Source organism: Anser brachyrhynchus (assembly GCF_964034855.1).
Source record: "Anser brachyrhynchus genome assembly, chromosome: 19".
NCBI lineage: Eukaryota > Metazoa > Chordata > Aves > Anseriformes > Anatidae > Anser > Anser brachyrhynchus.
The window spans coordinates 3,217,304-3,245,056 of NC_137712.1; the positions used below are offsets into that span (position 1 = coordinate 3,217,304).

The window sequence follows — 27,753 nt, forward strand, 5'->3', positions numbered from 1 at the left end:
TTTGCCCAAATGTTTGCAATTTATTTGTAACAAGCACATTAGTTTACAGTTTAGTACAAAATGTTCACTTTTCCTTCCTAGAGAGAGTTTAAAAAACAAAAACAACCCTCCCAAAAGAATAGACATGAAAGCAGCAAGTTACTGAATTAAAATAAATAAAACATTTAAATTACCGAACTGTTATAGTCACTACTTTCAACACCTCATATGCGATGCACACGCCTAGAGAACACACTTTGGGCCTTTTGTTGAGCCAGCGGTTCCCACCCAGTTCTGAGTAAGAACAGCAGGACGGATACAGCGCTGGAAAACAAAAATTAGAGTTCTCGGGAATAACGTAGTCAGGTTTCTTTAGCACTTGCACCTTTTCTTTCTCTCACCAGCCACATCGCACAGTATTCCTTTCATTTTCCATGCAGCTTTAGTATTTCCTCTTTAGGAGACACTGTGAATTACAAAGGGCCAGAAATCCTTACTGGAAGCATTAATAGCATTGCAGAAACTTCTTATACGATACAATGCAGAAACAGAAGTCCCAGGACTAAGGAGGTGGTGGTGTGAAGCGTCTTTGAAAAGGAAACACTTCCTCGTGACACTGATAGTGCAGTGGGGCGATGCAGCATCACACACTCCCCAGCAGACATAACACATCTTTACAACCAAAGTACTTCAAAGGACACAAAATTCATTATAAAGATACAAAATAAGAACGAGTAAACCAAGATTTACACAACTGAGTCCAAAGTCGAGAAAACCTTTCCAGCTGAGGTCACTACTAGCAATTAAAGTGAAAGCCTGAGCCAGTTAAATGGCAACACTGAGTTACTGCACCGACACAATCGACATCTTAATTTCATGCTTTTACACTCTTAAGAAATAAAAAAACATCACTGGAAATCTGCGAAGCTGTTCATTTTGTCATGTTTCCAGCAGGGCCACAGTAACATGATAGTTATTGGTATGTAGCAAAAAAAACCAACAACCCTAAAACTTATTCTGACAACGCATTTGCTGCTGTTTTAATGGCAAAATTACCACTACAAACCTTCAAAAGCTTTTTGTTTTCCTGCGTAGATGAAAATACAATTAACGAGTCAAAGCTAACAAACTCAGGTTAATATATTCAGTATATTTTGAACAGCAGGCGTAATTTCTGCTTTTCTACTGCAAAATGTGCAATGATACTGACGGCAGGAAAGTCACGGTCCCATAGAAACTGAGAAAATTTTCTATACCCAATATTTGCTGTGCTTTTTTTGTGCTGTGCCTTTTGCTGTTGTTGTTCTGTTTTGTTGTTATTGTTTGTTTCTGTGGGTGGGTGGTTTTTTTGTTTGCTTGTTTTTTTGAGAAATTGGACTTCTTTGATTGTTGGCTGATATCAAGATTTCCCCAAATTAGGTCAGTTAGAAGTTAACTATTTTTCAAGTTTAAATTTGGCAAGTCTGGGCTTTCCCCTCAACTCGGGTCCTCCGGGGACCTCTCACTGGATTCCAGCAAGAAGCACAGCAGCAGAGATCAACCAGGCTGGACAACCTGCCACCCTCGGGTAACTTTCCAGTTGCTTACAAGTTGTTTTAGTACTCAAGCCCAGGTGCTATAATTATAGTGACCCTTACAAATCTATAAAGGAAGTAGAAACCCACAATACCTCGTTGCATCAGAACTCTTAAAACTGTGAGGATCCTTAAAAAGCCCAGACTTGATGTTGCCGTGTCAGAATTACAGAAGTCTGGACGAGAGGACATGCAGAAGACAGCTTCCAGCAGGGAGCTACAGTCCCCATGGGGTCAAGTTTCTAGCATGGGAGCAAGAGCCATCAGGTCCATAAATGAACTTAAAGGTGCCTTAAAGGAACTGCAGATAATGGACCTCCATGCACATCAGACTAACCAGACTAACAATGTCATGCGAAGGGAGGTTTTTCTTCTGCCATGTTTACAGTAACTACACAGGGTTGCACTACTTCATGTGCATTTTTAAGTTATTTTGACACTTAAAGGAAAAAGGATCAATCAACTTTGGCTCAATTTTGTTATTCCAAGTCGAAGCTGCAGAAACTCTGGTCAGAAATGCTCAGTTTTGTGAATAAACAAGATTTGGTTATGAAAAATACCCTTTTTGATTTTTTTTGTGCTAATTTTTAGACTTTTTTTGTGGCTGAGCTTTAAACTTTCTGTGCTGGGACTTATGATGGAAGTAAGACGACGACACACTACCAGCGTAGATGCAAGAATGAACCGGCCAGAGCCTATCTACCCCTTCTCACGTAGCAGAAGAGCTAGTGAACATTCAATTAAATTAAAAGTTGGAAACGTAGAATTGAAAGGAAAAGCCTTTTTATATAACATAATTAATCTGTAGAACTCACTGCCACAAGAAAACATTGAGGCCAAAACCTATTAGGATTAACTAAAGATTAGGTAATGGATAACTAGAACATGCTCAATTACATTGGATAGGATTATAAACTTCACTATCCAGGACGTGAGTTATCCTCCACAGCTAGGAGCAGAAAGGAACTCCTATTCTGAACGGTAATTTTATAACTGTTTTCATGCTGTCTTGTAATTGCTCTCAGCTAGGATCCCAGACAGTCAGACAGATCTGTAAAAGCAACTACCATATTCCCAATTGCTGCCACATCCCAGAATGGAGCAGCTCCTGGACTTGACCATAGTTAAAACCTTTCTTGACCCAAACAGCAGCGCACTCCAGCACAAGAACAACAGAAATCAGCTGCTCTAAGTGCTGTACAGCCAGCTTTACAGCTGGCAGGTGGCATTCCCTCTGATCTCAGAGCCGGCACTACCAAACGAAGCATTTGTGCTGACTCACAGGAAGAAAAATTACTGTAAGGTAACAGAACTATTCAGGCATCCTAACAAACCTAGTATTTCCAGATCTACAAATTTGCTCTGGCTTACTGATGCAAACAGAGCCTCACTTATTCTTCAGTAAAAACAGCATTTCCCTTTACTGGAGTCCATCAGAACTGGCACCTGGATAACACACTATTTACTCAGCTACTTCTCTGGTTCATAGATGAGTGAGGTGAGTTGTACAGTGCTCCGTTAACACACCAGTAGAGGAGCAAGTAAAGCACTGGGTCTGCATTTGCTGTTACTTACACCTGAACTCCCTTAGAATGGATGACAGCATCAGCAATCAGAATCAGGCTGCTTATAGAGATGCCTGCTGCCCCAAACCTCTCATCCTAGCAGCGGCTATCCTTGGCTGGAACAAGAGAGAATGGAAGATCTACTTGAAGATGTAATGCCTTCCACTTTAAATATGCAGTGTAAATAATATTGGAGAAAGTCACAAGGTTTAGAATTGATTTAATCAAAATAGAACTCTTGTTTCCTGGAGGAAAAAACAAAACACCAAAAAAAAAATACAAAACCAATTCTTGCTTCTCCAAATGAAGAAGTCAAGGTAACAGTAACTGTTCAGTACTCTGGTAGGTAAAATCAGCTCTGGATAAGTTTTTTAAAAATGGCTTGACGTACACGAAACAATATCCAATTTCTTTCCAAAACCAGGCACAGTTGATTGCATAATGTAATGTTTACTCTGCAAATGAGTAACGGACGTAGGCGGTAAGTCATGGAAAATCTGAACTGAAAAATGCAATGCTTTCCTCACTGGGTACTTTATGACAGCACCATGTGCCTCAGAGTCAAAGAGGGTTCTTACAGCAAGCTCCATATATTAAGCTAGAACACTTGTGAAATGACTTGGGAAGAAAGGGTTTTAGAACGAAGAATACTGTATATAAAATCCCTGATCATAAATATTAAAGCTGTATCTGGTACTGAACAGCCACGTACATTGAAAATGTTGTTTCCAATTTAAACATCTATACAGATGAACGATAATGCTTCACTTTCCACCGTTTAGATCTCATTTGGAAAAAAAAGTACATTATCATTAAAAATAAGGACGATGCTACGTACAGTACGACACACAGACTCATGTCTATGTTGGAAAATCCAATCCCTAAGAAAGATACGGACTGCCTGCTCTCTTCACGGTTAACCGATTCAACTGCATTTTTACCTCTGTCTTTTACAGGTCCATGATTCCCTATTAGTTTATCTAACACCTTAGATTCTGAATCTCGTATGTTTTCTTGGTCCAGGATGTTATTTTCTCTGTTTCCACTTGGTTTCTTCAGTAGATTTTTGTCTTTTACCTCCCTTGTATCTCCCACTTCAGATTCACTGGAGCCAGTCTGGCTTTCAGTGTATTTATATAGAATATTTTCACTGTTATAGTGATACTTCATGAACTGTAGAACCTGGTCCTCATTCCAGCTGTGTAATCCTTTAATTTCTTCATGACATGCAGGACAAAGGTCTGGAGTTGGCCACTGAACTTTGGGAAATTTTGGGTCTTCAGTCAAATCACCTAATTGACAGGAGGGAAAAAAATCAGAAGTGAATGAACTAGGAAAAGCGAACCACTGGAAAACAGAAAATATGTTTCACTTATAAACAGTGATGTTGGCAAAAAAAGCCAGCACAATAACATTTGTATTAAACTAAAGACAATCATGAACAAATTAGGAAATTCATGAGTTTCCTTACGGATGCTTCCTCTTTCCTTTACAAACACAATCAATTATTTTCCTTTTCTCTCAGTAAAAGCTGTAGCATTCAAATTCTAATGCAACAGGATCCCACAAGTGCTATGTTTTTAGACGGCATGAAAACACCGCCATCTGGGCCTTTCAGGGGTTAATTTGAGTTATGGTTCAAAACAAACTGCTCTTTTGCTCTCAATACTCTTTAATCTTGAAGCGTGGTTTGCAGTAAGCCATTTCAAGGCCAGTGACTTGCAGCTATTTTCGTGTTTTTATATTGTGAATTATTCCATCCCAAGCTAAGCTTGCTTTTTCATAGCTCATTTCATTACTATAACAAACTATTTCCAGTACTTTAAAAACCATTATCATATTTAAGGTGTATTTTTCAGTTTGCTTTTTAGCATTTAAACGTAACACTACCTTGAACGAGATCCCATTTTAACGTTTCAGTTGCTCATAGCTCCAGCCACCATTCTGTCTTGATGGCAAAGAGCTGAACACTGTAGCTAGTGTTTTTGTTTTATACTTTGCTCTAACAAAACCAAAATATTTAAATACTTCTAAACCAAAAATCTCTACAGCATAAAAAAAGCTAATTTATATGTTATCAGTATACTAATGCTTAAAATATCCGCAAAATAAATATAGATTCTTATTTGATTATTTTTATCTTTTTAAAGGCTGGAAACTTCTCCAGGATTTTGACCAAAATATTGTTTAAGGATCCAAAGAATAATTAAAAAAAATGTCTCTGATACTTACAAGCAAAGAGCAAGTTTGTAATAAAAATCGCTCACTAATAAATTTGTTTCAGAAGAGAAGGCAAAAAACAAAACAACTTGTGGTATGATTACAAACAGAAGACTTACTGTATTTCATGTTCCCCTGCCAAAAAGAGTGCCATAAATTTTGTACACTTTAAAGCGACAGGAAATAATTAATTAGGGCAGAACCATATACAACAGTCTCATGGCCCACATTTAAAGGTTCTGCCAAGGCATTTTCATTGACCAACCATTATTTCTCATCGGAAGCTACATATATTACCAGAAATACAGATGCAGCTTTTAGGGATTAAAATAAGTCACTGTCCCAAAGAGAAATTTTAGAAAACTTAAAATGCATAATTTGACACTATTATTTATTCCGGTATTTTTATACTTCTTACTAAAAGGGTGTTTTAGCCAGCTGTTGCATTATTTAAATTAATATCCATGCGAGTTTTCCAATAACTTAATGTTTAAAATAAGTTCATTGTTCCACCACTTAGCAACTTCAAGTCAGCAAGACTACTTTTTTCTGTGTTCAGCCTGGCAACAGTAACAAACGTTAAGGGGGATGATTTTATTTAATACCTCATCCTGTACTTCTTTCTCCCTGGAGAAAGGAGACTAACTGTTTATACACACAACAGTATTTAATACTTCATAAATCGTGGGAATTCAGCTTAACCACAATATAAACACAATATAGCATATTTAAATTGTAACTAATGCTACATTACACAGATCCATAACAGCAGACAGGGATTAAGTGCAAAGAGAAACCAATTTTCTTTAGTGCTTTAGTTATTTGATATCCCCATAACAGAAAAGATTAAATACAACCCAGTATTTTAACTGTATTTTTAGTCTAGCTGAAAACATAGCAATTGACGGGGGAAACAGGTATTCTTCACACAGTAATTTTATTTTGTTCAGTTGTTGATCTACTAATAGCTTAGGCTCTTTTATCCTGAGAAATCCTCCTCTTCAATTATCACCATTTTCTATATAGCATCTCTCCAGAACAAAATGAAGAAACTAAGAAAAGTTTTAATACCCGTTTAAACTGTAATGGAAGGAAATTTAATTATTTCTATCCACTGAGAAGTAATCAAAGTAACCAACCTTTTTCGCTCCTTTCTGAAAAGGCTTTTGATTTGTACTTCAGAAAGAAATCTCACCAAGCAACAGGTGAAATTTCAGAAGAAACAGTATCTTTGCAAATGATGAAGATTTTTCATTATGTATCATAAGAAAAGAACTGCACTACTGGAGTGTATCTCAAGTGTATGTATTTCTCAGTCACTCTAAAGGTACCGTGTTGATCTTTGGAGTTACAGCTGACCAGGACGCTATTTTGCTCTGTATAAACATCCTTAAGGTTGGTAGCCTGGTACACCAGTGTAAACGTGGAGTTTGTCTTCTCAAGTCAGAATTTAATAAAGGAATGTTAAGCTGAAGTAACAGTAACCATTGTTTTAAACTCATGTTACAGAGCATAATTTGATAGCTATTTGTTCCAATATAAACTGCATTGTATGAAGTGACGTAGCCTTGTCTTTCAGACACAGCAACCTTGGGTGGGTTCTCCTAAGCAAGGTCTTCCATACCTGCAAGTCTGTTATTCACTACGTTGTGTTTCTCCCAGAGCCAGAGAACAGCCTTATCTAAGGTTTTAACAGAATCCATGGATTCTTTAGCCATTTCCTCAAAATGCTGAGCACAAGCCTTGCATCCAAAGAAGTGATGAATGTATCTCCGCATGATCTGAAGTACTATCTGGGGATTGTCTTCAAGACCTAGAAAGACAGATGACATCCAGTTAGCACCATCTGGACAAACATAGCTTCCATATGCTATGCATAACATACTGAAAACTGAACCGTAGGAAAAGGAAAGGAAACATTGCTACCTTTTCATTCCATGCGTATTTACACCTTCGACGTAAAAGCGATCAAAAGCTTCACACATTTCTTAGAAGAAATACCCCTCCCCAACAAAATACATTTTTTAATATCGTTCCTGAGTAGTCTCAAGGTGACACATCTATTTATTCACTACCAAATAATTTGGTTTCTAATATAGAGGTTAAAGTGATCTCAAACAGTATCTTTCAGAACAGTATGTTTTGAAAGACTGGGATATCAGACAACTACAAGTAAATTATTTCCAACACACAGAGGCTCAAAAATGCTAAGAGTGACAGTGCTATTAAAATGTGGAGTAACTACTTATACCAATATATTGCTATGTATTTAGCCCATTCAATTGTGCTTAAAGTGGCCCTGAACACCATGTTACCATGTTAAATACAACAGTTAAAAGGCCAAATATTCCTTTTAGTGACATGTCTCCTACAGAAAAGTATTTACAAGCTGAAGGGGAAACTTACTCGGACAAATGAGCATCAGACAGTAAAAAAAAAATTCTCAGAAGCGCGTAAGTACATTCTGAAATTGTTAAAATATGCAAAGTCCGTGGTATCTATATTACAAGTAATTCTTCTTGAAGCAGAGACTTACTTCAGTATCTTGCCCAATAATTAAATGAATATGTTATGCATTCACCATTACGTTCATGCATAGGTGCTAAAGTTATGGTCAGTTTGCTACCAAGCCGCCAAGAGTCAAAAACCCTCTGAAAAATATTTCACGAGATACCTGTGATATCCATCTGTTACACCATAACCCCAAGGTATTACAGAGTACCAGAATCTCATTACAGTTATTAATGGCACAGCTTTTCTGGCTGGCAATGAGCGCACACACCTAATAGCTATTTAGCAACAATTGAACTTTCAAGTGCAACTCAGGAATTCCTCCTAAAAATAAATACAAACACATTTTTCTTTCCGTAACAGCCACACTCTTACACTAATAATGACAAAAAAAGTCATTATTTTATTCAGAAGCAGGCTAAAGTCTTTACAGATTGAGGACTTTGTCTTGGGCCTTTATTGTGACAGCAGGTAGCCCCTACATCGATAAGCGACTCAAAAATAGTGTTACTTGCTAAAATCCTAATGCTTCATTTCTGTCTCAGATTTTCTGATTTATGTTTAATTGATCTAATAAATTGTGTCAAAATGTATTTACAAATTCATGCGTTATCTCAAAAAAAATTGTCAAAGGAAACACATTTTGTGACGCAGTGTCCTGGATTGATCAAACTACTGACTGCTGCAGCTAAAAGTAATTTTAGTCTACCTAAAAGTAATTTGCAATACAAGTTTTAGAGATTACATGGTGAAGGGTTACAAAGCTCACTGTTCTATTCTGGTAGCGAATAACAAAGTCTAGTAGCACATATGCCCTCCATACATGCATTATTTCTTGGAAAAAAACCCTTAGCAAAAAACCTATTCAAAACTATCAGAATATTTACCTGTTAACTACGTAAGAAATGTATGTCAGATTGTCATAACACACCTTTATTTAGAACAGTGATATTATAGTCTTAAACGTGGGGGTAAAAAGTCTTCAAAACGAAAACGAAATAATAAAAAGCAAACAATCTCTACTCAGACATTCAATATCTGTGATTGAATAGGCATGTATAAATAAAAGCTATGAGATTAAAGCAGATTAAAATACAGTATTAAAAGAAAGGCTATAAAATAATTTTAGAAAGTTGAAGCGAATTTCAGGCAAAAGAGTGTTATCACATATACTGAATATGAATTTAGGAAAAAAACATTCAAAATAACTACCAGCAAACAACCTCTTAAAACAGAGATTCATACACAAATTTAATTATTCTCCTGTGCAGTGTTACATTCTTGAAGGTCCCCTCAAAGTTCATTTTCTAGGGAAGGCTTTCTAATTTAGCAACAGATTAAAAAGAATTCATATATATATATATTTTTTAAATCCACAAGCCGGTCTTATTCACCCCAATAGATCCTATTAACTGAAAACACATTTCATACAATTAAGTACACCTAGGATGTAATTTCTACAACGATTTTATACACCCTCTGATGTGACCAATTATATTCAAAGTTCCTTTGGATTCCTTTATGCTGATCCCACTGCAGGTTCAAATTACACAGGTCAACGTTAAAAGACATCAAATACAAAACAATAAAAACATTATATCAAGAAAGCCATCGCAAGTTCACATGGCTAGGCTCTGCAAGCAGGGGAAACTATCAAGAAAATACATCTGGTTTAAAAAGAAAACAAACAATTGCAAAATGGCTCATTTTGTTTGTTTTTCTTTTATCAGCCCAGAGATGAATCTTCTATTAACATCTGCCATGTATCATCGTGTAATCCTCCTTTTCTCTTTCCTCCCAAACTACAGCAATTCAGGGTAACCCTAATCTTTAAAGTGGACAAGAACCATAAAACCCTACCTGTGGTGGGAAGGATTAGGGAGTACATCATGCTTTTTAGTAGATGGGATTTAAACAAGCAATAAGGAGAGGAAAACCTCCCAAGACATAATCCGACAGTCTCAGACTGACCCAATTCTTTCGCCGTAAGAAGTGATCATCACATATCTGCCCCGATTTAAATCAATGCTTAAGTGTGCCGAAGAGTTTTCAGGTTCCACAGTGTATTTTTAACTTCAGACTGACTAAAGCTCACAACTGAAACATGGAAGCAATTTAAGATGCAATTTTGCATAGTTAGATATTAAGAACATTTATAAATTTAATTAGAACAGTTTGGGCAGTTCAAATGAAAGGGGAAATTTAACTTATGCATGATGCTGTTGAACAGCTAATATATCACGCAGCACAAAAAAACCTCGTGTGGCAGAGCACTAACTTAAAGGGATTCAACCTACCGTGCCGACAATAACAAACAAAACAGAGAAACAAAAATCATATACAGGATGATAGCTATTCTTAAATTCCTATTTTGCAGGAAGTTCAACATTAAGAACTGAGAGTTTATCACTGTGATTGCAAGTAATGCTGGACAAATATATGTATCTATAATTTGATTTTTTTTTTTTTATTTAATGTACAAACAACCAGAAAATTGCAAATTTCTGAGTAAGTAGGCCAGGTAACATCCCATAAAGCATTTCTTGCAAAAGACATCAAGAGAACTTTAAATTAAAGAATAAAAACCAAATGGAACTACAATCAAACAATGCACTGTCGTGACAAGAATGAAATCATATGGGGAGTGATACTTTAGCATTTATAATTTTATTTTTATTTGTGCTAAGAAGACTAGGAATCAACACCAGACCATTAACAGTTTCAGAATATAATGCAAGTCTAAAAAGAAGCGATTTTACTAAGTGTTTGCAAAGAAGTGAGTACATCACACTGCACAGATTAAGGGACACTATGTAAATTCATCTGAAAACAAACGTGTCATGACATTCTGTATTTATGAAATTAATTACAGAAGGATTGGCTAATGGTTATATAGTTTTTATAGCTACTAAATTCTACGGTTACATCTTATTCTTTTCACATTAATAGTGCCACCTCAGATAACAATCTTCTTCCCATTTCAGATAGTTCAGAATTTTTTTTTTTTTTTAAACTACTCCCCTCTCTTGTTTTCTTACTCACATCTTTAGGGCAACATATTTTATTTACCACATTTCTAAGCAAGGACAAATTGACACACTTTCGTTCAAAGCCACCACAATAAAGCTATGCTCTGACCCCTGCTGGTATAAAACTGAAAACTAAGCTTCAAAAGCCACTGTCCGTGAATGTATTAGTTGAGAATTGAATGGATTAGAGAAATCTTTTCCTGTACTTTTTCTATTGCATAGCAGAAATGCTACACACTTATTTGTCTTGTCCTTCAAGTGTCTCACATAACTGCTGCTTACCTGTATTTATCAATGCTTTTGGTCGCAGCGCAGCTTGAACAGTTAGGGTATGAAACAGCTTCCAAAGGGAGCAGGTATAACCTCTCAGCTCTGGTCTGCTGCCCTGACATCCGACCCACTCAATTCTCTTAGTGAGAAATATCCCAGAAATCTGAAAATAATGTGTATTTAAGATATACGCAGCTTTGGTACCTAAATTAAACAATTTTGGAAATGACACTTCACTACTCAACACAGCAAGTATGTTTAAGAGATTCAAAGTTCCTAAAATTTGCTTGCATTTTTACATATTTTTTTTTTTTCACATGGTTACCCACAAGCTAGTTCACTACTGAACGCCCAAACACACATTATACACACAGGAAATTGCAAAGAACTTGAGACAGGCAAACTCACATAGCCAAACACATACAAGCAATCCTGTTGCAGATAGAAGCACAACATTTCTACCTAAATAAGACCTGTGTTTAAATAAGCTTAGTATTTTCATGGGACACCACTTATCAAAACACAGTGCATTCCCCCTCTCTCGTATTAGAATGTTCAGTCCAGAAAGGAGAGGCCCAACCCCAAAGGATAAAGGCTTTGAATTCTCAGTTGAAACAGGGAGGAAATATGCCTCTTAAACATTCAGTACATTTCCAGATCAGCCCCTAAGTTTTTCAACTAGCGTTAACAGCAATGACAATTCATCCTGAAACTGAGGAGATCCAAGTATAAAGGATAGTAAATTATTCTCTGCACTTGTTGTTAATGAATTCATGCTTAAGGCAAACAAATTGTAACCTTGGAACAATCCTTAAGTCTGAGATACTCTGATGCACCATTATTAAACTCATCCCTCTTGCAAGCGTATTACGTGATACACAGTGTACAACCACTGATGTTAAACCTACCAAGATGCACATCAGAAATGTCCGATTAGTCTGCCAGAGCATATTAAGTAGCTTAACTTGTAAAGATTTTATTTTAAGCCCAGCATGAAAACAAACCACACACATACTGTTGTAAGTAGAGTTACAGTATCCCTGGGCACTACAAAAATTCAGCATTACTTGGCAAGATCTAAGCGACTTACAGGAGTAACATATTAACAGGATAAGATGTAGAATTCATTTTTATTTCTTCTTAAAACAAACCCACTATTTATTATACATAAAATCTAGTGCAATACTTTTAGTTTCAGTGACTTATCTCTCTGCTTCCTAGAACGCACATTAAGTTTCCAAGTTTCAGATAGCAATCCCTCTTCACAGGAGGAGGGACACAAATTAACTTCTGTACAAAGATGGCCCTATCACATTGCTTTGCATTACCAAACCGAGATGGGATCCCTGGCAAGGATTATACTGCAGCAGGAAATTAAAGAGTTTTTTTGAAAACTCTTCAGGAATAATGACCAATTTCAATAGGTAAATTTCTCATCTTCTAACTCTGACGTTTAATCGAGAGAAACCTGCTGATAGCAGGCAAAGCAAGCAAGGCTAACTTCGAAATTTTTGCTGGGAATCTTGCATTTGAAACTGATGTTAGTAAACACGTATGTGTTAGTGATTGCTTCCTCATAAAACTGAGACAGGATTGGGTGTTTTAATTCTCTCATTTCAATTTCTTCATGTAGATTTTTTTTTTCTGGTAATGATTTCACTTTATTTTCATTTTAACCTTCTTATAACTCCATTATGACTGAGGGACCATCAGTAAGTGATGTCTTAGATTTATATAGAATCTTATCCTTTACTAATGCTACATTTTTATGCTGGAAACTAGTAACAGCTTACCCGCATTTTGTTGTTGACCAGATCTAGAATAGCATCATAAGGGATTTTGTCTAATGGAAGGCTCACCAGCCACTCTTGCAAGGTCTCTAACAACTTCACCACAGGCTGACGGCCAGGAAAAAGCTGAGGAAAAAAAAAAGAAAGAAAATACCAATATTTTAAAGCACAAATCTCATTAGCAGCAAGACAGCTTTCTATTTATCTAAATGTCTTTTTCTTGTATTCAGTAAGTTTAACAGACAAGATTTTCTTTGTTACGTGCAAATGCTTGTTCTGTTTATCAGTAAAAAGCCATCTCACATTAACTTGCTTACAAAATTTAGCATGTTGCATTCACAAAATGTCAACCACTATGAAGTTACTCAATTTCAAGCAGAAATGCTACAAAACAACTTTTGCCAGATTACACGAACTTTTGTATTAAGGTAATTCAGCAGTGTATAATTCAAGAAGGAGCATAAAACCTGAGTGAATTAGAAAGGCTGAAATCCTTTCTCGCTCTTAGAATATTAGCCACAAATATGGATTCTTACAAAAATTTCTTCAGACTTCTGTAAATATAGATAAATGATGGGAGGTTATCTAGAAAATTACTTTCCTTTTCATATATGTAAAAGTGATTTGGAAATGGTGACTGCCTTACCTTACAAGTTAAAAAGTCATGGTCTGACGTACAAGTGTGAGGAATTGTCAGTGGTAATGTCATTATTTTACATTAGAAACGCTTGATTGATGCTTGTAATTACTATAGAATTAAATAGTGTACACATAACATCTTCTAAGTACCTTTGCAGAGGAAGCACTGTTTCTAGAGATGGGGAAATAAAATCCCTGTATTTGCTACCTTAAATACATAAAGCAATTTATGATATAAGATGCTATACATATGTTAGTCACTTTGCAGCCACTGTCCAACTATATAAGCAGAAAAGCACACCTCTGTACTACTGACCAAGTCTATAATTGCATTTGCTCCTGTAGGAACCTCAAAATATCAAGCATTGCTTTCTAAAAGACGCTAGTTGCAGAGTATCTCAGGTAGATACGTCTCCTAGAAGTCAAAAAACAAACAAAAAAACGAACAAACCAACACGCTTCTTGCTGAAGGATCCAATTCTACAACAAATAAAATTTCCTTAGTAGGGGACTGGAGACCAGATCTCTGTGACTTAGAGCTTATCGTCACTTTAAGTGCTGTTAAACAGGAGAACAGTACAAAAAGTGTTGGAAGTTCTGATTCATAAAGCTGTTTTTATTAATTTATTGCTAAATACTTAAAAAAAAAAAAAGAGGGCAAGGTACATCGTTAAGCTCTGAAAACCAAAGGCTGTAGTCTGCAAAAGATACATATAATTATGGTACCAACACTGCAAACTTAGCATTCTGACTGTTTCAAATCTAAAGGGTCCTAATACAAATCAGTGGGTATCACGACTGAGAACTAAGAGAAAAGCTTTACACAAGAGAATGCAAATAAAGGACAGAAACCCTCACTTGTATAATGGCAGTCTGGAGATGAGCATGCAACTAAAAGACAGCATTCCCTATTTATACACTAACAGCCAGGGAAGCAAATGACATAAGCTGGCCAGGAGCCATCAGGAAGAAGAGAGGATGCTTTAGGGATAATATGATAGAAAGATTACCACTACACTTTCTTAAAGAAATGAGGCCAGCTAGAGATTTCTGACCTCTGATGGCTGCAGGGGGGCAAGAAACTGTCTGACTGATAAATCCAGATAGTTGGGGATAGTTCATGTAGCCCTTATTATTCCCTTAAATTGGTTCATTTTATTTAAAATAAAGCAAAGCGTTAGTTGGTCAGTGACCCTGATGACTAGTAGGCTGATGTTGGAAAAAAATAAAATAATTTAACTTTGTAAGTTACATCACATACATTACTTACATTGTCCCTTCATTCAAGTATAATGTGAGCATCTTCATTTTTGAAATATTGTACCTCAATTATATTCAAAATTTAGACTGACATTAGAAATATCTGTAAATACAACACTATTTGTCAAGCATGCACTAACAAAACCCAAAATTAAGAAGTGAAAAACATTTTTAATCTCACTGAGTTAAATAGCTATTTATCCTGAAAATCTGGTAAAGACTGTATTTATAATATTCATTCAATATGCTGTAGACTGCTTAAGCTTTATCTAAATTTGAGCCCTCTAAGATGAAACAAAGATGCATTTCAGCCCTTTAAGTATATCAGAACTGTATACAATAACTCAAAAACAACATTTAAAGAAATCCACAAAACTATTTTTGAGCTAGTGAGGAAGTATATATTTAAATATGTTCCGAAAGACATTTTGAGAGGCTTACATCACATAATAAATTTCGTGTTAGTCATTTTTTTGTTAAAATAATCAAGGACCAGAAGTGCATACCTTGGCAGCGATGGTAACAAAATCCTTGAAGGTCTTTAGCTCAGCTCCCTCAAGCATCTTGTGCGTAGCAAGTTCTACCCTAAGCAGGTAATGCAATCCTGATTCAAGGTCAGCCATGTACAGCTTAGATCTGAAACACACATATATAATGTTATGAAGTGGCAGGTTTCTTTCGCTCATTTTCTCACCAGTCATGAAGGTAAAATTGATATATAGTAAGGTGTCATTAAAACCTCAACATTTGCCACTCCACAGTGATTGCAGTATATCCTATAGCATACATGGGAAGATATAGCAGTTACTTGAGGTGCTCGGTATGGTGAATGTCAAGTTCAGTGAGTTTCACTGTACTCTTTTAAAGGAGTAGTTTTATGTCACTTGGTTCTGAAATTAGGCAAATGAAGCATAATCACACAAGAATTTCTTCTATAATTGACTAAACGTTTCATCTCCCAGCCAGTTTTACCTTGTAACGAAATTATAACCTTGCAATTGTCAGCAAGGAAATAGGCGGTGTAAGGAAATTACAGGTTCTCTTCAGGATCTGGCAGGAACAGTAAAATGACATGCTACAAAAGAAGGGAGACTATTGCTTAACACAAGTAGATTATACACAGACCAGAAGCGTAAACAAGACTGGGAAAAAAAAAATCAATGCTGGAAAGGACTCAATCTAGAAATTCCGAACGTAGTAGTATTACTGTAGATTCTTTGCATACAAGTTTATGAGATGTAAATAAAATTGACTGTTAAGACAGAATTATGCACCTTATGACAGATATAAGTAAAACATCTAAAGTAAATAAAAGATTAACAGTTCTTTCTCACAATCAGTTACCTTCATAATAAAAGCACTTCAGATAAAACGCAACAAGTAAAACACCCTATCTTTCAATGCCTTCAGAGCACAACCCTTAGACAGTATGATGCAGATCAATGTAACTGAACAAACAAATTCATAGTAACTGTTTACGTTCAACAGCACCATTATTTCTAAACCAAATAGAATGAAGAGAATAATCACTCGAGAAACTGGCTGTCCCCACCTGTGAAATAACATGCATGAAATAGCACACATTAAAATGCAGAGTAATCTACATTCTTAACACAAACCACACTTATTTTACATTTATATCCTTAGTTAGTAATGTACTCACTTAAAGTTTAAAAAAAAATAAAAATCAGAAGTCTGATGACATCAAGTTTCTTAAAGATAGATCCACATGAGTGCATGAGGTTTCCCCAGAAAAAGCCTAGTTGGAAGACACTTGGACTAGCGGTTTGTATCAACAAGAGTTTGTCTCACAGGAAAGCAGCTCAGTTTAACTAATTTGCTCTGGTAACAATGTTTTATGTAAAATATTTCCATAATGGTCATGATGAAGATGACACTAACAGTGTCCACAAAAGAAAAATAAGTACAAAATCAAAGCACTCAGTTCTGTATCTTTTCCATCTAAAGATGCTGAGGGATTATCTCCCTGCAAAGCCTTTGCATCCTTCTTTCAAACAGAGAGAGGGAAGGAGTGCGAAGATAAACCTCACCAGATTTGGTACGATAAACATCTTTTACAGTGACTTTGGCATTTTCTATTATATTTGCGTTTGTCAAGCATTTTAAGTGGGCACTGCTCTGTTATTAACATGCACAGAGAAAAACTGTCTTCTACAGCAATGTGCTATAGCTTGTTATTTTATTGTTTATTTTCTCAGGGTCACCGTTTACTTATGTCTCCCAACAGTTTAGATCAGTGACCTTTGTAATTCAGGTGTTGGGGGTAGTAAGTCCTTGATGTCTTTACACCAATTAAATATTTAATAACACTTTTTTGGGGGAGAAAAAAAACAAAATGAAACAACCACTTTTCTCTCCATAGCAGTGTAGATGCTTGCTGCTAATAACAAATACTGAAAGCCCGGTAATTTGATCAATGAAACACTGCTCACGATCACAACAGTTACTTGCATTTAGAAGATGTAACCTTGGTGCTGGCACTGAACTAATTGACCAGTGTTATCTGAATATACTGAGAAACGGATTAGGTTGAAGCAACAGCTGAAAGCATTGCTTTCAGTATTAAGCATGAAAGCCTTTTATTTTATTCAGCAGAAGAATGCACATGGTTAAGTAGTGACCAACGTATTCAGTTCAAGGTGCATCACCTGGGATGGAAAGAAATTTTTAAACCACACTAGAATTTTATAACAAATGACAGTGCAGTTTCCTATGTGGCAAGAAAAAACTGCCAGCAAATTTTAATAATCAAGCATTGATCTGAATTTCAAGGTCTCAAAATCAGTATCACTTACTTATCAAATTCTTTCCACTGCTTGATTTCTGTGCTTTCCTCTTTGTTTTCTTTAACAGGTAGCTCAAGTGGCAAAAGTAGTTTTTTTCTTACACCTGGCAGTGACTTTAAATATGAAGAAAAGGAAGACCGAAGAGGCTTCACGCTGCATATAAATGAACAAAGTAAAGATTACTTTTCATCTCATATTAAAAGAACATCCAAGGCAAATTAGTATGTTTATAACATATTCACTTTTTCCATTTTACAGTTCTGGTATGCATGATGTTTTGCTAAAAAGTGAAAACGAAACTGTTCAATTTAGGAACAGTAATAAAAAAAATCACTGGGATTAGTGGTTTGAAATTCCATACAAATGAAGAACATCAGCTTCATCGAAATACCAGCTTGCCTTATACAGACAAGCTCACACATACAGCTTATGTGTACAGCTTGCTTTTTGACTTAGAAGCTAGGTTTTTAGAGCTCTGATGTGTCATTATTTTTTTCCACTTTTATTCAAGTGTTTTCCTTTCAGACGTATCACAGTAATAAGTTAAAGCTATAAATAGGCAGCGGTGGTAAGCAAAAGTAATACTAGGTCTCTTGTTAAGAAAATACACATAATACTAAATGCTTTATAAAGAACTACCAGCAAATTGCTATCAGCATATCAAACTCAAATAACAAACATTTGCCTTGAGCTTCTATTTCCAGTAAGAAACACTACTTCAGAATTGTCTACTTAAAAGTAAGTTTTGTCAGCAAATAATCTTGTTACTGTAGCCAAGCATCCCCAGGGTTATAATTAACGGCCACACCATTTTGATCACTCTTTCCTACCATAATATGAAATCTCACTTCCACTGACAGAACCCGTATCTGTGCATTGTAAGAGCAAACTGTGTAACAAGACCACTACATACACTTATTTAGTAATTGCTAGAGTGCTCAAGTCAGGCGATTTTCAAACACAAAGGAATGGAACACAAAATTTTAGTCCACATAATGTACTGAATACAAGCCATGACAACGTCATTATACACATGCAAAAAATGGTTATGAAATAACTTACTCAGTATGAAAGGAAGCTATAGCAACTACTTCTATAGCTTCAGTGAATTCCCCTATATTCCTCTGAGACAGAAACTACTTACATGTTAATTAATCCACGGGACCCATTTGGGTGCATCAGATAGCATGAAGGGACTGAGGTAATACCAAGTTTCTCTAGAAAAGGCTTATCAGAATTCAGTGCTCTCTTTACCACAATGTTTTCATACTGGATCAAGTCTAAGATAACCTGTGCAATGAAAGGTAACACTAATTATACACCCTTCAAGAAATATGGAGGACAAGACAGGTAAATAGGCCAGGTGCATCATCAAGCTGTTCACCAAGAAAGTGCATCTATGAGCACTCTGTGGACGCTAACAATTTCATCTGAAGCAGACTTACTCTGGAAATTTACTCTTATCTTCCATTTTTTTCTTGGTCTATCCTGATCTTTTCCCTTTGAAGTCTAACATCTGAAGAAAACATGAGAATGAATGATGAAATGTCCTCATACACCTCAAAATAGTGCAGAAAATACTCCACAGGTATGCTTCATGTTATATACGTAAGAGTTTAAAGGCAAATTTTCAGGTAGTGAAGAAACATTGATTTGGTCTCATGACTTTAGGGCATTCTGATGTCAAAGTCCATGACTTAGAAAATAATCAAGGGCTTAAAGTAACACAAGATTTTGCCTGGCGAGCCCTGTACTCTATGGTGTCACAGCATCTAGCTGTCCCTTCAGCTCGTTGTTTACCAACCTCACAGCACAGACTGCATATAGGAGTAAATGCCCACACCTCAAAAGTTCCAGTTCAGAGTCCAGTATCTTAGCTCAAAACATTCCTCATCACCTCTTTAAACCTGATGCTGGACTTCTGCACTGGAGCAGCTGGGAGTGGGCACACATTTCTCTACAAGGCATAAACTCCAGCAAATAGAAGAGGAGGCAGAAGAGGGTGGTAACATAAAGATGCCTCAAAGATTTGCCAGGTTTCAACTACCAAAGTTCTTTGCCAACTACAGTCAATGTTGCTCCTATGAACACGATGACTCAGTTTTAAGTAGTGAAAATTTGCCATTTAAGAAAAAGTCATTTTTCCCTTATTACAACGTTATTATTTCCTGTTTCACTAAACTATTTCTACAACAGAAGGTAGTAAGATTTAAAATCAGTTTGACAAAGTACTAGAGAACTTTATGGTCATCACCTTCTTTTTGGTAATGCCCACTTATATCAGCACAGCAGCTTCCAGATAACGAATGTCTGGTAGCAGCCTGCTTCTCAAAATGATTCTCATTTTTGGCAGCACACCCTCCACTTACACAACTCAGCCATCTCAGCATCAAATCTAATTAGAAACATTTCACAGACATTGGATGTTTCTACATAGATTATGCCTAGATAATTGTGCAATTTATTTTCTTTACTTATCCTAGATCTTGGCAGCAGGAGAAAAGTAACAGTTGTCTAAGCTAACAGCAGGCTCATTAAATGGCAAAATGATGCCAAATAAAATATTTTATTGGGGGGGTGGTGGTGGTGAGGAAAGCAAAAACCAAAGACTTTCATTTCATCAGTGGCTAAGAGCTGTGAAAATAATTTTATGCTATCATCTTAACTTAGAAAACAATTTCCTAAACCCTACATGTGAAAAAAAGAGAAACAGAGGTTTCACATTATTATGAACAGTTGAAATCATAAGAGCTGCCCAGAAGAATGAGTATTATGAACAGTTCTCTAGCAGTAACAAAAACATAACATCTGACAATATTTTTGTTCTGGTATTCCAGCTCTCAAAACAAAAGAATTATGCTAACAATGAAATTGAAATATTAATCTTCCTCCAGAGTGTAAACAGAAGTTAACATGACATTGTGTTCATTTGTAAGCAAGTTCCTTTGTATAATTAAATACAAGAGCCCTATGTAATCACTTGACTTTGTGATAACCCAAATACACCTGACCTGACCCTCCTCATCCTTTAATACAGCCCTACAATCACAAATTTTCTTGCTTGGCTAACTAACATAAAACTCAGCTGTGTTACGATAAAATTCATTCATACTCATTATGTCATAAATCATACATTACCTCTCGCCCAACATAGGAGTTATTACTCTCAACCACAACGGCAGTATAATGATCGCTGTTCTTGTCAAAAAGAGCAGTGATATCACTGGACCTTTTAGGAAAAGAAAAGCCATTTAGCACAGGTAGAATGCCATAAACTCACTGTTATCGATGAAATTTCCTTTTACCTGTCCTGTAGTAGAACTAATAACAACAACAAGCTTACTCCATCTTTAATAAGACCATCTACAATTTATTAAATTGACATAGCAAGAATACACCAGCTGTATTTTAAACACAGAACTTACAAAACTGGATCCAGTGATGGGCAGGCAGGCGGTCTTGACTCTTGAGAATGGTTCTGTAAGAAGTCAATCATCATCTGGCGAACTGTTTGCAGCTCACGGTCTGCTCCTGCTCAGTACAGGTTACAAAAAGATGAAAGATCAGGGAACTGTATGAAAATCTGCATGTTAATAATTTGTTACCATTCTCGTGCTTTTGTGTGGCATTTTTTGGATTTACACTTGGACTCAAAAACCAGGCATTACTATTTGGCTGAAGAACAGAGGATTTAGTTGTAGGACTTCACTTTAATGTTGAGACGAGATCATATTTAAAAACTGTCAACCCACCCCCACATTTATAAAATATTAAGACTTTTCCAAACCTAGCCATCTGCCTGCCTTGCTGGTTTTCTCTTACAACAATGCTTCATTCTAAATCCATGCTTGTTTTCACAGTAGTTGCAGTGGGAGGCTTCAGTAGCTTTTTTTGCAATAAGGATATTCACCATGGATTTAAAGCAGAGGTGGTACCATTCTTATCAAATGGGCCAGGTGAGGTTACAAAGCCACAGAACATAAGGAAATAACTGAAGTGTAAGAACATTTTGTATGCTTTAAAAGAAAGAAATCAAAATGCAGAAGCTCTCACAAATGCCAAACGTAACAGGTACAACTACAGTCTAATTCTACATGAAGGGTTAATGGTGCAGGTGGTCCCGCTTCTGACCTCTGGCCTTTTGAATGTTAATCCCTTGGAAAAGACAACATTACTTTTGTCCTCAGACAAATCACCTCAAGCTGTGATCTTGTCAGACACACAGGATAAGCCTGGTTTCAGTTAGTCAACATCTGAATAGGGGTTCTCCCAATGAGATTCAGGATGCCTGGAAACTGGCTGACAGGTCAAAACGCACCAGAGCCATGACTGATCAAATTGGATCTCATGCCCATGAGATGTGTGTGTTTTTTTGTTTTTCCCCAAACAAATTTTTAAAAAACAATCCAACCACTTGTGAACCACATTTCAAAAAGTAAGAAATAGAAGTTTTTAAACAAAGGTTGTGTTTTCACCTGTCTAAAATTCTGCCTGATATTTTGGTTTAATACAGTAATTGTAACATCACATCTTAAAAAGCTTTTCAGTGTCTAGGTGTCTAAACTAATTGACAGGACAAGGGATTTTGCTAATTTTTTGACAAATTCCTGGCTGATAGGATAACTGCTTTGGGTATTGCTTACAGTAGGATAGTCTCACCTTTGGAATTTTCTCCAGTCGTAAACTGCTTCGTAAATGCTTTGAAGTACTATGCGGGGAGGAAAAAAAAAAGTATTATTGCTTTGAAAATAACTTCACTGTTTAAGAAAAAAGCTCAGTTTAGAAACAACATAGCCTTCAAGAGTTTTTACAGCTCTAATTACAAAACACTTTTATCTATCTAGTCTTTACTCCTAGCCTGTGAGTTCCAAAGACCTGCTTCTCAACCATATGAGAGTAGCTCGTATATCAAAACTCTGATCTAACAATCAAGGAAACTTTCAGAGGAAAAATACCATAAGATATAATTCAAAAGAGTATATCGATCTGTTACTGCGAACATTAACCCAAACAAAAATTGACTGATTATGAAATCAGTACCACAAACTATGTACATACTCAGAACATTATTCAAATTTTCTCAAATTTAGTGGTTAGACTGGATAGACAGTGGAGCTTGACACCTTCTACTACTACTATTACAAAAAAACCTTAGTGTCTAATAAAGAGTGTATTATAATTTATAACTGAAACTTTAAAGACAAAAAAAAAAACAAAAAAAACCCACATTGCTCTTTCTATCTGGGTAGAGCACCACAAATTCTACAGTAAAACCCCTACTGATCCTTCTTCTATCGTAATAATGCTCATTCAGCCCTCTCCTTCAATCACATTCTTCTAATGCTTACAGTTAACAATGTGATTGTACAGACTGGCAAAGACAGAGAAGTTAAAATTTTTCAGATTTTAAACTGAGGACTGAATTACTACTCCAAGTAACTGCATCAACTATCGCACTGAGCAAGAAGAACTTGATTCCATCTTTTATCAGCCCTGCAATTTTCTCTGCAAAATCACAGAAAAAGACAAGATAAAGAAAACTAGTTACATGCAATACTCTGGACAAGTAAGTTTGTTATGGTTTTAGTTACTATAAATAATCCATGCGTCATTTACATAGGGCAATATACCATGCCACTTACCCTAAAAGTTGGATAGTAGTGAATACCATATTCTTTACATGTCTCGTAGTTCTCTTCTTCCCCACAATCCAGCACACCGATTCTAATTGCAGACTCCCAATCTGGAAAAAATATATATATATATTTCTATTTTCAGCAGAAGTGATCAGAGGTCCCAGCTGACAGATCAGCCTGGTTCCCAAGGAAATCAGGCAACAGAACTCCGAAGATAAGCATGCGGAATATATTTAACTGAACAAGATGAATGCAGCAGTTACTCGTTCGTGTGGCCGTCAATTACAAAACTGTAGTTTTGATGCACCTGGTATCAGGGTTAATTTTAACAAAGGACTCACTAGCTGCTGAACTTGCAACGTCCTCAGAGGTCTCCAGATTCGCACTCACCACAAGGCTCCCATATTGCCTGCTGAACAGTGTCGTTACCTTTTAGTACATTCCAGGAGTACATTAGAGATACTTCAGAAACACCTGAGTTTTAACCAGAGCGCTAAATAGCTGAGTTTCCTTTATAAATGTTTAATAACCGTAACCACAAGAGTTCAAGTATTTCTATAAACGTGCTTATATAACTTCAATAAAAGCTTTCATTTCATTCATAGCTCTTTCTTTCTCATTTTGCCAGGAACGTATCTTTTCGAGCCATGCTCCGCTGCGGCAGTCACTTTACGGAAGACCCCCTCCAAGAGACTCCTTGTAGAGCTACTTTTTAAAGCTAAGCCGAATCGAGACAGCTCTGGGCAGAATTGAAGATACATCACAATTCCCAAGGATCAATAAAATATAAACCAAAAAAAGCACTAAAAATTAAATTTGCTTTTATAGCAAGGAGCATAGAAGCTTCATCAAGTTCAAGACCTGATTGGCAGTTGTATGCCTAGCTGCTTTGGAAACGTAGCTTGACCTTTATTTGTCTTTGAGGAGGATGGGGCAGCTGAGGGGGAATTTCAGTTGTGCTGAACGTGCCAACAGCTGAACAGGCACCAGGAGTGACTACAAGCATCCTAGAGCAGATGGGCATGTATTCACACGGACACAAAGGATACAACAGTCCATTTTATCAAACAAAATGCAAAATAAATAAAACAAAACTTCGGCTTCTGGGTATCTATCTCATTCAACTTCCACCACTCCTCCTCCTTTTTCCACCTGTCTCGATCCTCCTCGGCACAATGAATAGCAGCTCTATGAACTAATGCAAATAGCCGACGTACAACAATGGAGCGCATCTCCAGCTAAACACTTGGGTTAAAGAGCACCAGCTGGGATGTGTGCTGCTTAGCATTTGCTTCTGCTTAAAGAGGAGCTTTTCGTTTCTAAGGGATGTGGAAGTCGCTGGAGTACACAGCCTAGGCTGTGTAAGTTCACGCTATCACTGCGGCATAGATTTTGGGGGTTTTAATGCTGCTGAATTTTTAAATAGCATTAGCATTTTTGAAATAAAACAACCTCAGTTCTACTCGCTGCATGCTGTAAGGAGGGGGCAAAGGAAAATACCCATGGAGCTTGCTCTTACGACAGAGTACAAGTATTCTAGTGGCATTCAGAGTTCTGCAGAGCAGAACAACTAGCACGGCCTATTCCACGTGGAGTATTTTGTTAAATCTGAGAAAAATGTTTAAACATACTGAAGGTTGCTCCAAATTTATAACAAAAACGTAAGTGAAAGATAAAATTTCTGACAGAAGTTACGCTAGAGGCTCCAAACGACTAACTCACAAACTACACAAAAGGGGCAGATGAATGACACCACATTAACCAACACATGAATACATGGGATAAACTGGCAATCCAGCAGGCTGGTGGATTGAAACGCTGCTCCCACTTGTGAAATGCTACAGAATCCAACACACCAGCCACAAGGCATCGCTAGGAACATGCTTCCTTGCACAAACCTTGCGTGCTCCCTGCTGCACGTGTATTACAGGCATCGTGCTGCCTTCCGTCGTGATGTGCAGTCAAGGAGATCAGGAATGCATCACAAGGAACCCCTCTGAGTGCTACTTGAGAATGATGTATTTATTTAACACATAGGCTGCTTCCAGAATAAGGGCAAGGATTCCATCGCTCCTCATCAAATGTTCCTCATAAAACAATTTCTAGAAGGAAATCATTATTGCCGTATCTGGAACAACTGGCCAGGATTACTTCTGCATATAATTCAAGGGGTGTTATATGTGGGATTTCCAGGAGTTTGTTACTTCTGCACAGAAATTTGCTGCACATAATTCCTGCCCACAGACATTTTGGGGGATAGATTCAACCACCCTCTAAGATATCAGAAGTACAATTAACTAGAACGTCCACTTTGGACACTACCATAAAAAAACGAAATGCATGATTAGGAATACAGCAGCAACTACTCCAAAGCCTGTACGGAGAGGACAAAGTATCAAAATGAAAAATGTAAATTGCACAAAAGCAAGCTCTGCTCCCATTTTTCAGGAGCATTACCTTTAAGCTTGCAACGATATTGCCAAGGTTTAACAAATGAGAAGTGGAATAAAAATTAAGTCTATTAGCACAGGCCTTCTATTTAGACAAAGAAGTTGCACCAATTTAATTGATCTATACTCGATTACTAAATGCAACCACAGTGATCTAGGCATTCTCTCACATACTTGAGTCTGCATCCCCAGAAGCAAACATCCTAGCAGGTGAGTAAATATTTTTGAAAAATAAATGTTGAGACAGTGTATGTGGATGAAATGTTTTTCGGATGAAGCTACCAATGAAAAGTGCGACTGTTCTCAGTCTCCTGCTCAAACCCATCCATTCCAGTTTTGAGACGGAAACCCTTCGGTGACAAATAACGCCAATTTGCATTTGCTTGGCAGGCCAATATCCACAAATATAGAAGTGCTCCGTTTAAAAGAAAGTCTTTATGAAGACTTAGACTACGCTAAATTGGCCTTTACCTGGTTACAGTAATACAGGTGCCTAACATTGCTTGCAGTTATCATGACTGCAGATAAGTAAGAAAATAAGTATTTGAAGAAGTCATTAAAATTCATAAGCAGCATTTGTTGTAAAGGTATCGTGCCACTGCAATAATAGATAAACGTGTCCCCGTTTTATGCTGAGAAAAGCTCCAGTCACTTCAGGCTCTTCATGATCTCCACTGCAGCGTTCCACCACCTCCTTGTTCTTTCATTTCTTCAGAACAAAGGCTAACACTATTTTGGCCAAAAGCAAATCAAATTAGAAGGTGAAAATGTGACACAAGCTTATGCAAAGAAAGCAGAAAAAAAGCTACTGCTTTTATAAATAAACAAAACCCATGGAAGTAATGAGTGTTTGAAAAGCTTGGAAACCACCAGGGCTCTGTGTTTCTTGTTTTTCTGAGTTTCTGCTCCACAGTCAGCAGCCTCCAGCACATGACAAACTCGTCAGGGCCTATTTTTGGGTAGGCCTCCATCTCCTTACATCTGAAAACACGTATACCCAATACCGCACCTACATTTTGTTTCAAACGTTGTTAACACTTTTCACACCCAAGACTGCCACAGAAAAGCCAGAGCACTTTGCCGCCTCTCAAAGCGAAACCACATCAGTGCATCGGAACCGCGGTCTCCATCCTGAGAGCGTCCCTTGGGTAAAACGCGATGCCCAGAGCAGTTTAAAGGCCTTTTAAGACACACGTATTCAGCATGACATTTCCCACAAATTCCACCTCAGGTCTTCTCCCCGCCACGGGTATCGAATTTAACCGAGAGCTCAGGGACCCGCTTGTTTCCTCACATCAGATCTACAGAAGGTGAAACACTTCAGCGTGCGCCAGGAAAAGCAGGCAGATACGAGAAATCTGACTCTCGCTGAGCTAGATTTCTGTATTTATTTATTTTTACCTCCCGCTGTTCTTTTTCCCCCGCGGCCTCCCCAGTACCCCCAACACTTACTTTTTATTTACAAACCCCCCAACCCCAGGGGGCTCTCCCCAAACCCTTCCCAGCCCCACCGCCCCCGCCGGGCCCCAGCGCCCAGGGCGGGCCCCACCGAGCCCCCCCGCGTTGCCAGGCCCCGGGCCAGCCTCAAGCCCGTTCCCCCACAGCGGGCCGCGGCCTGACGGAACCCTCCCGGGACCGGGGATGAGGACGGGGACGGCGGGGCTGCGCCTCACCTTTAACGTCCCCGGCCAGCGCCCGCCAGGTGGGGGCGAAGGCGATGCAGTGGCCGCAGGACGAGCTGTAGAACTGCACCACCCAGGCTGCCGAGGAGTTGAGCAGAGCCCTGCGCACCGTGCCGGCCGTCAGCACGGTCAGCGGGTCCTCCCCGGCCCGGTACAGCCGCGCCGCCGCCACGGCCGCCGCCAGCAGCAGCAGCAGCGGCACCGCCAGCGGGCGGCCGCTGCCCGCCGCCATCTTGGGAGGCCGGCGGCCAGGGGCGGGGCCCGCGCCCTAGCAACGCGGCCGGCCCTGGCAACGCGGCCTAGCGGCGGCGGCGCCCGCCCGAGGGCCGCGGGGGGTTCCC

At 37.8% G+C, this 27,753-nt stretch overlaps 1 protein-coding gene across 1 annotated transcript; it reads right to left on the reverse strand.

The window, feature by feature from the left end:
- QSOX2 (quiescin sulfhydryl oxidase 2) lies at positions 1 to 27,667 on the reverse strand. The gene is made up of 12 exons (XM_080561824.1): positions 27,404 to 27,667; positions 23,287 to 23,387; positions 22,304 to 22,352; positions 21,070 to 21,175; positions 20,783 to 20,873; positions 18,789 to 18,934; positions 17,654 to 17,797; positions 15,344 to 15,473; positions 12,942 to 13,064; positions 11,161 to 11,311; positions 6,963 to 7,151; positions 1 to 4,410 (listed from the first exon to the last, which is right to left on the reverse strand). Exons 1-12 carry the CDS (start codon positions 27,642 to 27,644, stop codon positions 3,860 to 3,862), a joined length of 2,022 nt encoding a protein of 673 aa, XP_080417950.1. The 5' UTR covers positions 27,645 to 27,667; the 3' UTR covers positions 1 to 3,859.
- Between the last annotated feature and the right edge of the window lie 86 nt (positions 27,668 to 27,753).